Raw genomic sequence first — 15,565 nt, forward strand, 5'->3', positions numbered from 1 at the left:
GTCATCTCATTGTTGCCCCTCTAGTGCATCTGTTGTTAATTTCATTAACACCACAGCAGCTGAAACTGATTAACAACCCCTCTGCTACTTAACTGACCAGATTATTATCCCATAAGTTTCATTGACTTTATGCTATACTCTGATTAAAAGTGTTCCTTTAATTCTTTTGAGCAGTATATATATATATATATATATATATATATATATATATATATATATATATATATATATATATATATATATATATATATATATATATATATATATATATATATATATATATATATATATCAAAATATGTATCTACATATATATCAAAATCCCCGCACTTTGCAGCTGCGAAGTACTGCTTTTAAATTTTTATTAAGAAGAAAAGTAAACCTTTTTAAAGTGAGGGAAAATATACCATTAATTATTTGTTAAGGATCTCTTTGTATACCATGTTGTCAGTTCAGCACTCCGGTTGTAAAATGACCAAGCTGTGCACTGAGCTTGCCTCAAATCAATGGCAACCTTTTGTAGGGTCTGTCCCTGAGACTTATTAATTGTCATTGCTAAGCAGAGCCTTACTGGAAATTGGAGGCATTTGAATTGAAATGGAAGATCAGAGGGTATAACGGAGATGCGAGGAATACAAACTCTCTCCCCTGAGCAACCGCCAGTAAAATAGTTGCCTCAATTAGGTTCTTTTGCAGACACGTGACCTGAAGTTTCGGTGGCTATAAGGTTTTCAGTAACATTATTGGTGTCCCAACCCTCAAAATTAGATTATGCTCAGTACTGCCTGGAGGATTCAGAGTGTGGAGAAACTCTAGAGACAGCTTGTGTATTAACTTGTGGATTTTTCTGTGAGTGTTTGGTGGCAGCATCACGAAGTTGCTTCCGCAAGACCACATTAGCTGCGGAGCTCAGCTCGGAGCGACATGAAGTGAATGAAATGAGGTGAATGGGAGGGGAGATGATGACGTGACTCCCCCACCTGCCTTAACTGTCAGTCTCTCCACAACACAGTCTCTCGGATCTCAACTCTCCTTTATATAAATCAGTAAAGGAGAGAGGACTAAACACTAAGGAAAAAGAATGGCAAGACCGACTGAGGTGCGGAGCTCAGCTCGGAGCGAAATGAAGTGAACGAAATGAAGGGAGATGATGACACGACTCCACCACCCGCCTTAACTGTCAATCCCCCTAAAAACACAGTCTCTCAGAATTTGCATAAGCACAGTCCTTCACCAGCAATTTTAACTTAGTTACAAAGTGATCAAAACTCTCGTTTATACCCTGCGTCCTCTCACTAAACTTGTATCCCTCGAATATCGTATTCGTCGTGGGCATGACAAACGCCAGCGGCAGCCTGTCTATGAACTTAATTTAAACTTTAGGTTTACACCGTGCTTTGTTTTTGAAGTAGCTGCACTCTCTTCTCATTAAACTTGTATCTCGCGAATATCGTATTCGTCTTAGGCATGACAAACGGCAGCAGGAGCGTGTCTATAAACTTAATTTAAACTTACGGTTTACACCGTGCTTTGTTTCCGCAGTAGCTGCACTTATGAATAAGCTTGTATGCGTCACTCGCTTGATATTCTTTTGCTGCCTTCTCAATTGTGTAATGCGTTTTTTCTTCAGCACTCTTTGGAGCTCTTCCTTGTTCTCTACGTACTGCGTTCACAGTCAGTTCACGTGATTACGTGGGAGGCGTGAGGATGAGGGACGCAACTCCCCTTACACGGCGACCGACCGGCAGGCTATGGCCGGTATATACAGTATGTACATAAGTACGTTCCAGTTATGACCGTTACACGTAGAATTTCGAAATGAAACCTGTCCAACTTTTGTAAAGAAGCTGTAAGGAATGAGCCTGCCAAATTTCACCCTTCTACCTACACGGGAAGTTGGAGAATTAGTGAGTGAGTGAGTGAGTGAGTGAGGGCGTTGCCTTTTATTAGTATAGATGCAAGTATTGCATATGTTGTATATGATATATATGCCGTATATGGCACAGCGATGCAGTGGATAGCACTGTCACATTACAAATCTAACATCCTAAAATTTAATCCTTCACCTGGTCGTTGTTCTGTGGTGTTTGCACATTCTCACCTTTTCTGCGAGACATTTACTGGTCTTCCTCCCACATTCCCAGAGATATACAGTCCAGCTTAACTGTCAATGCCCAATTGGCCCTGTGTGAGTTCGAGTGTGGCCCACAATGGACTCTCACCCTATTCAGGGCTGTTTCTTGTCTTGCTTCCAGTTGTGCTAGGGTAGGCTCCGGCTCCTTGTGACCTTGCATTGGATTAGGTGGGTCTGTAAATGTTATATTGTACACACAAGTAAAATGATATACTTGATTATTAATTTACCTTTTAGAATTGTATTAGGCACTTCGTTTTGCTCATTAGACATGAACATGGCACCAATCCATCATGGGGCACACTTATACACATATACACACCCATACTGCTAAACAGAATCCATTTGTAACATTTTGTATCATGTGAAGTCAAATTCTTGATTAATAAAAAATAATCAAGAATTAAAATCTATGTGTGATGGTGAGGCTTTTTTTTTTTTGTGCCTCAGCTGCCGGTAATATTTCACACAACAATATATGGATTGTTCATTTGTCTGTTGACCTTTCTTGATTTACTGAAGGAAGCTTCTACAGACTTGTTTCAATTAAGATTGTATGCACTATTATGAATATGACAGCTTTATTCATTTATAATGTATGAATTGTGAGCAGAACATACAGTACTTATGCAGTAATTTTGTTTCAGTACTCTTCATATTGTATGCAATCCATAATGTAGCCATCTTCCCTCATTGTCAATCCTTAAAGATAATTTTTCGATGAGCAGTTAGTAGGCTAGTCAACGCTTTAGACAGTTACCAAACTGAGAAGCTCTACTTCTGCATAGCAAACCTTTGTAGAGCATAGCTTTCCTGCATTCCTCTTGTTGACACACAACCTCAAATATCTTTTCAAATGCAGAGATTTGCTAATGCAGACAAGAATGCAAGAAACAGAATCAATGTCTATGTACGCAGGTCTTAGTGTAGGCATCTGAAAATTGGCATCTACTGAAATGCAAAGTACAGTATTTGCTTGGTTTTTTTTAATTATAATAGACTAATGCAGTAAATGTTTCAATTCACCTTTCAGTTTAAAACGTTATATCTCAACTATTGTGACTAAGTGTTGAAGACAAGTGAAAAGGAAGAAAGCAGGAAATATGTAAAAATTGCAAAAAAAATAAAAAAAATTGTGAAACCTGACTGAAAGAAAATAGAGTACAATTGGGATAAAATTTGACCTACATCAAAATTGCCCTTTTGATGTCAAGTCCCAAATAAGGAATAATAAAGCTCAGGTGCTGTCACAAGATAAAAACATTTATTTATATACCACATTTTTATACAAAGAATGTAGCATAGATAGATAGGTCTTTATTTATCTTTATATATTTACTACTCATCCATTCTGTAAAGCTATTAAAACATTTGATCAAATGCACAGAGCTTCAGTGTTATCGGGTTACAGTATATAGATAAGTAAAGCTGTATGTCATGTGCACAGTTGTGTTAATTCACCTTATTTTTCAAAATAATCATTTCATAATTGGAGTAGTGGGCCCAGAATAGATTCTGATGGTAAACTGTCTACTCTATCAAGGACTACCAATGTATATTCATCACAACTAACAAAGAATTTTCTATCTGTTATATAAGACTGAAACCTTTACAACACCTATACAATATACAGTAGTCCTTTTTGTGTAGTTTTCTTCACTTAAAACCAGCATCTTATCTAAATAATCCTATATTCTTTGCACTAAAAAATATTATTTAACAAACTTTAAAAAAACACGATTTTTTCACTTGAAAACAGCTTGTTCACTGGCAATCAACCTTTGTTTTTGCTTCCTTAGGTGTGCTGTGTCTTCTATTATTTTTTCAGCACTGTGGCATTTCTATTGTCATTTAGGAGGTAGTTAAGCAGACTGGTGCACACAATGGTTGTGTTTCAGTCAGAGTGAAGCAAGTTCTTGTGAGCACAATATAGTTTTACTATTACAGGTTACTATTTTTTCAGGACTTAAGAGTTTTGCACCACGTGTTGTTCCTCCATATTTTTTTTGGCTCTTTGTTGGTGCACATGAATTTCTACATGGCTGTTAAAGTCACTAATAGATCATAGAACAGGGGTGTTGAACTCCGTGGCTGGAGGGCCGCAGTGGCTGCAGATTTTTAATTCTAACCCTTTTCCTAATCAGTGACCAGGTTTCAATACTAATTAACTTCTTTTCACTTCATTTTAATAGCCCTATTTTTAAGAATTCAGTGCTCTTCATTAAATGAAAGTCAAACAGAAATGGGACATGAAACAAGCCAACAGATGACCAGCTAAATTGGGGCTTCAAACTCCAACCAATTTCACTTGAATCAGTTTCTTAATGAGATGCCGATTTTTGCTGTTAATTAAACTCATTATTTCATTCCATGGCTTGTTGCTACTCTCATTCTGTCACAGCCGACATTTCCAAAACTGTTGATTTTCATTTTTTTCTAAGAACACCGTCAAAATGTTTTGGTGACCTAAGAGATCAACCTTACTGAAACCTTTACCTTTCTTTATTTTCAGATATTGTGGCAAAGGCTGAGCTTGCTTTGTGTTTATTACTTAGCTACTAATTAAGGAAAAAGAAACAACAAAGGGACCTGAGTCAAATTAATTAAAATAAAGCAAACGAAGTTAATTAGCAGTAAAAACTGGTCACTAATTAAGAAGATGGTTAGAATGAAAACCTGCAGCCACTGTGGCCCTCCAGGCCTGGAGTTCGACACCCCTGATCTAAAGTGTATAGGGTGGTCCAGATCTAATTATGCAGATCGTCTGCATGACTTTGATTTATGCTGGGATAATTCCAGTTTGGTGCAAAGACGATTCTTCATGTCGTCAGTTCGCACACTTATCTAGAATTTTTCAGGTGATTTTCGTGAAGTTATCGCGTAATGAAAATTGCATAATTAGATCTGGACCACCCTATACCGTAAACCCTCATTTATCGCGGTTAATCCGTTCCAGACTCTACCGCGATAAATTCATTTCCGTGAAGTAGGATTCTTTATTTATAAATCGAATATTTTCGCAGTTAGAGCATAGAAAACCTGTTTATGACCTTCTAAATATATTTTTTAACATTATTAGAGCCCTCTAGACATGAAATAACACCCTTTAGTCAAAAGTTTAAACTGTGCTCCATGGCAAGACAGAGATGACAGTTCTTTCTCACAATTAAAAGAATGCAAACATATCTTCTCTTCAAAGGAGTGCGCGTCAGGAGCAGAGAATGTCAGAGAGAGAGAGAGAGAGAGAAAGAGACAGAAAGAGATAAGCAATCAGAAATCAGTAGGGCTGTTCGGGCTTTTAAGTATGCGAAGCACCGCCGGACAAAGCTGCAAGGAAGGGAAATATGTGAAGTTAGTCTTTCAGCATTTTTTTAGAGGAGCATCCATATCCTGTAGGCAAACAGCCTCTGTGCAAACAGCCCCTCTGCTTACACCCTCTCCGTCAGGAGCAGAGAGAGTGAGAGAGACAGAGAAAAGCAAAAAATCAAAAATCAATACGTGCTGTTCGGGCTTTCAAGTATGCGAAGCACCGCGCAGGAAGCATATCATATATCATTGAGGAGTTTTATTTAATACGTAATACGTACTCTGATTGGTTAGCTTTTCAGCCATCCGCCAATAGCGTCCCTTTTATGAAATCAACTGGGCAAACCAACTGAGGAAGCGTGTACCATAGATTAAAAGACCCATTGTCCTTAGAAATCAGCGAACCAGCGAAAAATGCGTGGTATATATTTAGATATGCTTACATTTCAAATCCACGATGGAGTGAGGCCGCAAAAGTCGAAGCGCGATATATTCATTCATTTAATGACAACACAGATACTAATCCCTTCCCATGTTCAGAATATAGAGTGGTGGTGCAGCATGTAATGGCCTAGCCTGCCAGCTACAAAACAACATGACTGTTTCTTTTGTGAACTGGTTTTCCATGAGTCTACACATAAGATGTTGGGAACAAAATATTATTGCCTAAAAGTAAAATATAATCTAGCAAAACATTTTTTAGCCTGCTTAACCCAATTCAGAATCATGGAGTACAGAAGCCTATCTTGTCAGCACTGTGAAGTAGGGCAGGAGCCACCCCAAGACAGTGTGCCAGGCTGCTCCTGCATTCTCGACCACTTTAGAATCTATACTAATAAAAGGCAAAGCCCTCACTCACTCACTCACTCACTCACTCACTGACTCACTCACTCACTCACTCACTCACTCACTGACTCATCACTAATTCTCCAACTTCCCGTGTGGGTGGAAGGCTGAAATTTGGCAGGTTCATTCCTTACAGCTTCCTTACAAAAGTTGGGCAGGTTTTATATCGAAATTCTATGCGTAATGGTCATAACTGGAAGCAGTTTTCTCCATTTACTGTAATGGAGATGAGCTTCAACGCCGTGGGGGCGGAGTTTCGTGTGACATCATCACGCCTCCCACGTAATCACGCAGTACATAGAAAACCAGGAAGACCTCAAAAAAGCGCTCAAGAAAACATGCATTATATAATTGAGAAGGCAGCAAAACAATAAGAAGCGAGCGAGTGACATATACAACCATATTCATGAGTTCTGCTACTTCGGAAACAAAGCATGATGTAAACCTACACTTTAAATTAAGTTCATAGACAGGCTGCGCTGGCGCTTGTAATTTAGTGCCTGCCCATATAAGGCCGTCCGTCAGCGGCAATCCAATAGCAAACTGCCACGGGTAAATATTCACGGGTGAAGGACTGTGCTTATGGAGAGGAAGATGAGATGGTCAGGGTGGTGTTTGACACAAACTCAGCGAAACTGCGAGAGAAAGTTTTAAGTGCCAGGACTAAGGTAACATTAAATACAGCCATGGACATAGCACGAGATGGCACCAGCACAGCTGGGAACCTTCGATGCAAGTACACCGAGTGGCTCACGGAACTGATGCAGTGCACAGATAAAAGCAACAGTTCCAAAGAGCTGAACAAAACCGAATTACACAATTGAAAAGGCAGCAAAAATATGAAGCGCCTGATAAGCATATTCATAAATGCAGCTACTGTGGAAACAAAGCACACGGTGGAAAAAGTCAATGTCCCGCTAAAGGAAGACAGTGTAAAAACCCGTGCATGCAGTGTGTCAGGTCTCAGATAAAGAAGAAGACAAGCTGTTTATTGATGCAGTAAGAAACGAATCGATGAATGAAACCTGTCATCTTTACAACGATTGACAAACACGGAATGTAACTTGAACACAACACATCCTACAAATACGAACCTGATTGAAAGAAATAATGATAATCAAATCCTTGATGACAGCAACACTCAGTAACACTCACAAAACAAATACTGTATATTGACAGTCATGTTACGTTATTTTTAAAATGTTCCCTTTTCTTTTCTACCTTTTTAACACACTACTTCTCGCTGCGATATAGGTATATATATATATCCCGCTCTACATACTCGAATAATGGATACTTTATTCGCCATCAATGATTGTTTTGGTAAAGCCATACTCAGTGTATTCATTAGATGAACGGTAAAAAGTAAGAGCGAGGGAGATGACTTATTGAGGCATGCAGGCTGTAGTGCGTCAACTCTATCTGAATTGCGATCACATTTGAAAAATATATCTTTTCAAGTTCTATTTAGTCCATATGTGTCAAACTCAAGGGCGCGGGCCACATCCGCCCGGCGTGTAATTATATCCGGCCCGCGAGATCATTTTATATACTGTATTATTGTTATTAATGGCCCGGGTATATGAAGCGCTGGTAACACAATAAACTACAGATCCCATAATGCAGCGCTTCAGCTGCCTTGCCGAACACTTGCCGCATTAATCAAGTCTACCTTATGATGCTGCAAGTTATTGCGCTAGCTAGATTGCGCACTGAGTTTGCACGGCGCTTTGGTGACTTTGAAGAACAAAAAAAGTCTGTCTACATGCGGCTCGAACCTTGTGCATGTTTGGTAGCACATATCTGTGTGAGAAGCTCTTCTCAGTGATAAAGACTAACAAAACAGCACACAGGAGTCGCCTCACTGATGAGCACCTTCAATCCATCCTGAGAATCTCCACAACACAGAACCTCACACCAAACAGAAACGAACTTGTGGCCAAAAAGATGCCAGGCGTCCAGCTCTAAAATGACATATGAGCAAAGACAACTGAATGATTTGATTTGTTATTGCACGTAAGAGCGGAGTCAACCGTTTTAACAAACAGCGTATTGCACTGATCTGAAATAGCTGTGTGTGTATATATGTAGATATGTATGTATATGTATATATATGTTTATATATGTGTGTGTGTATGTACAGTATGTATGTGTGTGTATATATGTAGATATATATATGTATATATGTGTATATGTATAGATATGTATATATATATGTTTATGTGTGTGTGTAAATATATATATATATATATATATATATATATATATATATATATATATATATATATATATATGACAACAACACTCATCACTCACAACAGTGACAAAACAATTACATTGACAATCAGGTTACGTTATTTTCAAAATGTTTCCTTTTCTTTTTCATTGCTTCTTTAACACACTACTTCTCCGCTGCGAAGCGCGGGTATTTTGCTAGTAGCTAATAAAATTAACCTGCACATTTCTAGAGTCACAACATTAAAACAATGACTTGCAAGAAACTGTTAGAAAGAAAACCAGGAGCTATTAAGGGACTCACTGTTCAATAGCATTATCAGTATTACTGGTTAGGGAATGGCCTCCAAAAGTGAGAACAACAGCAACAACCACTCTACTTCCCTTCACTTAAATTGGTGTCTCCTGACAACCTGGAGCTGTTATGAAGTTAAGTAAAGGTTAAATATACTGCTCAAAAGAATTAAAGGAACACTTTTTAATCAGAGTATAGCATAAAGTCAATGAAACTTATGGGATATTAATCTGGTCAGTTAAGTAGCAGAGGGGGTTGTTAATCAGTTTCAGCTGCTGTGGTGTTAATGAAATTAACAACAGATGCACTAGAGGGGCAACAATGAGATGACCCCCAAAACAGGAATGGTTTAACAGGTGGAGGCCACTGACATTTTTCCCTCCTCATCTTTTCTGACTGTTTCTTCACTAGTTTTGCATTTGGCTACAGTCAGTGTCACTACTGGTAGCATGAGGCGATACCTGGACCCTACAGAGGTTGCACAGGTAGTCCAACTTCTCCAGGATGGCACATCAATACGTGTCATTGCCAGAAGGTTTGCTGTGTCTCCTGCACAGTCTCAAGGGCATGGAGGAGATTCTAGGAGACAAGCAGTTACTCTAGGAGAGCTGGAGAGGGCCATAGAAGGTCCATAACCCATCAGCAGGGCCAGTATCTGCTCCTTTGGGCAAGGAGGAACAGGATGAGCACTGCCAGAGCCCTACAAAATGACCTCCAGCAGGCCACTGGTGTGAATGTCTCTGACCAAACAACCAGAAAGACTTCATGAGGGTGACCCAAGGGCCCCATGTCCTCTAATGGGCCCTGAGCTCACTGCCCAGCAGCATGCAGCTCGATTGGCATTCGCCATAGAATACCAGAATTGGCAGATGCACCACTGGTGCCCTGTGCTTTTTACAGATGAGAGCAGGTTCACCCTGAGCACGTGACAGAAGTGAAAGGTTCTGGAGAAGCCATGGAGAACATTATGCTGCCTGTAACATCATTCAGCATGAGCAGTTTGGTGGTGGGTTAATGATTGTCTGGGGAGGCATATCCATGGAGGGTCACACAGACCGCTACAGGCTTGACAAAGGCACCTTGGCTGCCATTAGGTATCAGGATGAAATCCTTGGACCCATTGTCAGACCCTATGCTGGTACAGTGGCTCCTGGTGCACAACAATTCCTGGCCTCATGTGGTGAGAGTATGCAGGCAGTTCCTGGAGGATGAAGGAATTGATACCATTGACTGGCCACCACACTTTCCTGACCTAAATCCAATAGAACACCTCTGGGACATTATGTTTTGGTCCACCCAATGCCACCAGGTTGCACCTCAGACTGTCCAGGAGCTCAGTGATGCCCTGGTCCAGATCTGGGAGGAGATCCCCCACAACACCATCTGTCATCTCATTAGAAGCATGCACCGATGTTGTCAGGCATGTGTACAAGAACACAGGGGCCATACAAAGTGCTGCGTACAATTTTGAGTTGCTGCAAGTAAATTTTGGCAAAATGGACTAGCCTGCCACATAATTTTTTCACTCTGATTTTTGGGGCATCTTTGAATTCAGGGTTATGTAGGTTGATCCTTTTCATTTCCATCAAACGATGTGGCATCCTTTCGTTCCTAACACATTACCTAGTCTATATCAGTATAGATATCCAGGAGGATTTCTTTTTCCCATTGAGATCTGATGTGTTTTCAAAGTGTTCCTTTAATTTTTTTGAGCAGTTTATGTTATTTCTATAAGTGTAAATTTGCCCTCTTTTCATGCATTCAGTCTACTTATTCCTAATACAGGCTTAGAAAATGTACTTACAAAACATAACCTACTCAAACCTGCTTAATCCAATTTAAGGTCACAGTTCAACTTGAGATTATCCTTGCAGCATCAGGTACAAGTCCGGTGTAAGGCCTATTTATGCACACGCCAACACTCCAATAGCCCAATTAGGAGCTGCCAATCAAACTAACATGCACGTGTTTAGGGAGATGGGAACAAATCCAGAGTAGCTAGAGGAAAATTAATGTAGACACTGAGACAACGTGCAAACTCCATACAGTATACTATATTTATGAGGCAGCAATGTTAATTACTGCACTACTGTGCCACCCCTGACAACCTATGGCTCCAGAAAATGAATAAGCCAGCTGTTGGCAGCTTACAAAAAGAAAGATATATCATCTACCATCTGTCATCAAACACATTTACTTCAATGTAAGAGCATGGGGAGAAAATGCCAGTCACCAGTAGTCTCAGGCATGGGATAGGAAACTGGCTCTGGAAAGGATACCAGTGTTTCACAAATTATCCTTTGCGATTATGTTTCTGGCAATGGATGTAAATCTGTATTTTTCTCTTTATCTCACAGGAGAACGTCCATTTCTGGAAACTGGAAAACCAATACAGGATCTGCAATGCTGGAGCAGGTGGCAATGTCTGACAGGTACTGCTGGCAAAGACAGCAGCAGCAGCTTAAACCACAAATTTGTTTCCTTTTTGACCTTGTTTTACACAGTCTGTGTATGTGATACCAACCTACTGGGCCATAAGTATTCATATCATAAGTAAACATTTCTGTAAATTAAAATGTAACAAGGTTTTCGAATGTATTTTTTTTGCAGGTATAGACTGTGGGTGGATTCCTGCTCAGAGCTGTTTGGGGGCCTTGATATTTGTGCTGTAGAGGCTCTCCATGGAAAGGATGGCAAAGATTACATTATTGAGGTGAGCAGTTACAATGTGATGTTATGTTGTTTCTTAATTTACAATATGCAAGTTTCACTTTGTTGGTTTTAACTCATTAGCTGGACAACAAACAACAACTACCAAATGGGATTCATCTACATAACTGATCAGAGCAGCATCTACATACACCAGTATTTAGAAAGCTTCCTGTCCCCAAGTAGTCACATTTAAAAAAAGTAAATTTTTTTGTAATTTCAAGCTGGTTGAACATGTGCAATAAATTGGGAAATCTAACTTGATTCTGTATGTGTGTGAATGTGTGAGTTAGACATGTGACCTATCCAGTGTCATGCCTGGCACTCGACCCTACTGGGTACGCTTAAACTCGCAGCAGTCCTTGCAGTCTGAAGAAGCAAGCTTAGAAAATTAGTGGACATTTGTGATATTTCAATGGAGAGCAAAAAGCATTACATTTCTTGTCATATTTTTTTTTTTCCTATCAGAAAAAGGCATATATTTGTCAAGTCAGATAGGTTAGTATACTATATTTGACATTTCTGGTAAATGTACTGCACCATTGCACCAATGCTCTTCACTTTATGTACCTCATGCTATCAAAGAATATCATACACCTACTTAGGTGTTTCTCCTCCAAAAAAAAAAAAATCTGCACTTCAAATTAGATGATTGGGTTGTCAGATTGAGGCTACTTTCGAATAAAAGCAAAATCAAGGGAGGAAGAGCTAAAGTATGTTAATTGGCAAGAAATTTCTTTTATTAACAATACAAGCATTACTTATAGGCCCTTTATTGATTTTAATTTTAAAAATCAAAAATTCTGAAATAAGCATATGATGCCCTAATTTGGGGTATTCATAAAAAATGTAATTATTTTCTTTATTAGATTAGATCATCTTTATTAACCTCATGGTGTCACAATAATGAGACATACTCTGATAAAGGTTTGGAGTAGCCACCCGTCTATTCTGGTATCCTGGCTGCAAAGTCGTTTTTTTATCAAAGTAAACAGCGCTGATGTGCATACAAATGAGTCCAAAACAAGACTGAGGATTTAGGGAAAAGGGACAGGCTTTTAAAGGGGAAGACAGGAAGTGAGGTCATAAGGATCAGGCTCGTGTTCTTTAGCCATTGGTTCGAGCCCAGACGTGACATCACAGGGGCCGGAGCCGGTAAGGTCTCCTTCCATTGGCTCAGTCCCGGAAGTGACGTCAAGAGAGAGCCGGATGGAATCTCCCAGGAATGGTCTACAGGGAAGGGAGAAAAAGAGTCAGTGCACTCTGCCAGCTCCTGGCATGCCTCAGAACTGCTGTCACTCAAGCCCTTTAGGTGCCTCCTATGCGCACGTGTGTGACAATGGTTAACATAAAAAACATAAATATTAACATAAAAACCAAGAATACAGACTTACTGGACAGATAACTGAGACAATCAATCAATAAATAAACCAAACAAGCATATTGGGTGGATGCACTGAATTTCCCGATAGCAGTGGGCAGAAAAGGCAACCCCAGAGGTACTTCTTAGCACATCATGGTATAATAAGCCTGCGGCTAGAAGTACTCTAAGAAAGTGCCTCCTGGAAGGGATTTTTCATGATGCCATCCAATTTTGCCATCATCATGTTTTCCACGACAGCTTCCAGTGCGTCTAGAATTTCCCTATGATAGAGCAGCCTTTCCTGATACGTTTGTTCAGGCTTTGTGCTTCTTTTGTGCTCAGGTTGCTCCCTCAGGGGACTGCAGTATACATCACCACATTGGCTACTATGGACTGATAGGACATTTCCAGCAGCTTGTTACACACATCAAAAGATTTGAGTCTCCTTTGCAAGTACAGTAGAAGTATAATATTTGAAATATTAAAATATACTTTAGTTTAAATGTTTTGAAATCTAAATATTCTTGATTGCAATAGAAATTTATTTTTTTCACCATTTCACAGGGTCTACAGAGGGCTAGATCTCTCGTAAGGGAACAGAATTCAAAAATAACATCATGTTTGTAATCACTGATCATGAAATACTGTAGTCTGAAATGAAACTCTGCACACTTATGTTTGAAATTTGTCATTTTTAATCTTCTGCAGGTGGCTCTTAGAGGGCTAGGACCACTAGTAAAGAATCAAATATCAAATGTATTTTCGTATTTGGGATTAGCTGCCTCGAAATGGCATAAACTGACACTCCATCTGCCTATATTACTGATTTCTATTTTTGTGAAAAGGAGTAATTTTGACCCCTTTTATTCCATTAGGGGGTGAACATCTGAGGTCAGTTGATGTGTCATGTACAACTTCAAGTTCTTTTGAGACACCCATTGGTTTACTCTTTATCATAAAAATGAGAGTTTTTATACTGTAGGTCTAGGGGGAAACCCCAAAAAGCTTGACATCTTGCATAAGTAAACATCAAGAGGAGTCAAACAGCACATCATAGCTGAGGATTTTCTCGTTCCAATGAGTCAAGAGGTGCTAGGCAAAAAAAAAAAAAAAATCCTGAAATGATTTTTAAGCGTTCACAAGGAACTCTTATGAACACGGTAATAATAAAATACTTTTGAGTACTACAAGGTAAAGTTCATAAAACTCATTTTAACACTCCTATTTTTATCACATATACTTAAAAATGAAGCCAACAGCAAAAAATCATCTTAACAAAGCATTTGACACACAGTGCTGTGGCTTGTTTGTCATGTGAGTGTGCTGTGTGGAAAGGGGACTAGACTGAAAATGGAGACGGACTCGGATCACCTTGGCTTTTCCTTTCTTGCATCTGCAAACAGGAGAAAAAAAAAATTGGGAGTGCCCTCCCTTCGACTTTCTCGTATACTGAGATGGAGGAAAAAGTCATCAGAACCACCTCCAGTTGTGCAATATTTCTCAAATATCATATCTCTTTGTTTCTCATCAACTAATTAATAATATCGATACACAATCATTTATCTTTATTTATAATTAAACTTTATATTAAAATGATATTTTCACACTTGTTGTGGAATTTTTCCATGATTATATATGCATTACCTAAATTACATACAAAGTAAAAAGAGTTATAGTCACCTAAAACATAGAAAAAGTGTTAGCATTATATAATATTTGTTACAATAAATTGCTATCGGTAAAACTGCATGTAGCCACATTTAATAATGATGGCGGAAATAAAAGAAATATAAAATTAAATGTATTACCAGGAACACAACAGGGACGTGCAGCTTATTGATCCCATTACATCTTTATATTTATATGGCATGATCAATTTTTACATGCTATTGTTAAACTGATGATGTATAAGTTAAAATAAAATTAATAATAGTTATTGAAAGAATATGTGTTATATTGAATACAATTTTTAATATTGTGTACACATTTATATACCCATGTTACAAAAATTTTGGATGGTTATTTAAATAAAATACTACTTCTGGTGGGCAGCACGGTGGCGCAGTGGTAGCGCTGCTGCCTCTCAGTAAGGAGGCCCAGGTTCGCTTCCCAGGCCCTCCCTGCATGGAGTTTGCATGTTCTCCCCGTGTCTGCGTGGGTTTCCTCCCACAGTCCAAAGACATGCAGGTTAGGTGCATTGGCGATTCTAAATTGTCTGCTTGGTGTGTAGGTGTGTGTGTACCCTGTAGTGGGCTGACACCATGCCCGGGGATTTGTTCCTGCCTTGTGCCCTGTGTTGGCTGGGATTGGCTCCAGCAGACCCCCGTGACCCTGTGTTAGGATATAGCGGTTGCAGAATGACTGACTGACTACTTCTGGTTAAGTAATTTTTCTCAAATTTCATATTGGTTTGCTTTTTATCATTATATCTATACAAAATAGATATAATAGATATAGCTTTTATGGACAGAATTTCTAGGCGCAGCCAGGTTGTTGAAGGGGTCCGGTTTGGTGGACTCAGAATTGGGTCACTGCTTTTTGCAGATGATGTTGTCCTGTTTGCTTCATCAGGCCGAGATCTTCAGCTCTCTCTGGAACGGTTCGCAGCTGAGATGAGAATCAGCACCTCCATATCCGAGACCATGGTCCTCAGCCGGAAAAGGGTGGAGTGCCCTCTT

General features: G+C 39.3%; 1 protein-coding gene across 4 annotated transcripts in view; it reads left to right on the forward strand.

Annotated features, from left to right (window-relative positions):
• LOC120542909 (synapsin-1-like) overlaps positions 1-15,565 on the forward strand; it is a 302,987-nt gene that overhangs the window by 258,388 nt on the left and 29,034 nt on the right. For all 4 annotated transcript variants that reach the window (XM_039775635.1, XM_039775637.1, XM_039775634.1 and 1 more), the window contains exons 8-9: positions 11,173-11,247; positions 11,426-11,528. In XM_039775635.1, coding sequence (XP_039631569.1) covers positions 11,173-11,247; positions 11,426-11,528 — 178 coding nt within the window. The remainder of the gene's footprint in view (positions 1-11,172; positions 11,248-11,425; positions 11,529-15,565) is intronic.

The sequence above is a fragment of the Polypterus senegalus genome, chromosome 13 (genome assembly GCF_016835505.1).
Source record: "Polypterus senegalus isolate Bchr_013 chromosome 13, ASM1683550v1, whole genome shotgun sequence".
NCBI lineage: Eukaryota > Metazoa > Chordata > Cladistia > Polypteriformes > Polypteridae > Polypterus > Polypterus senegalus.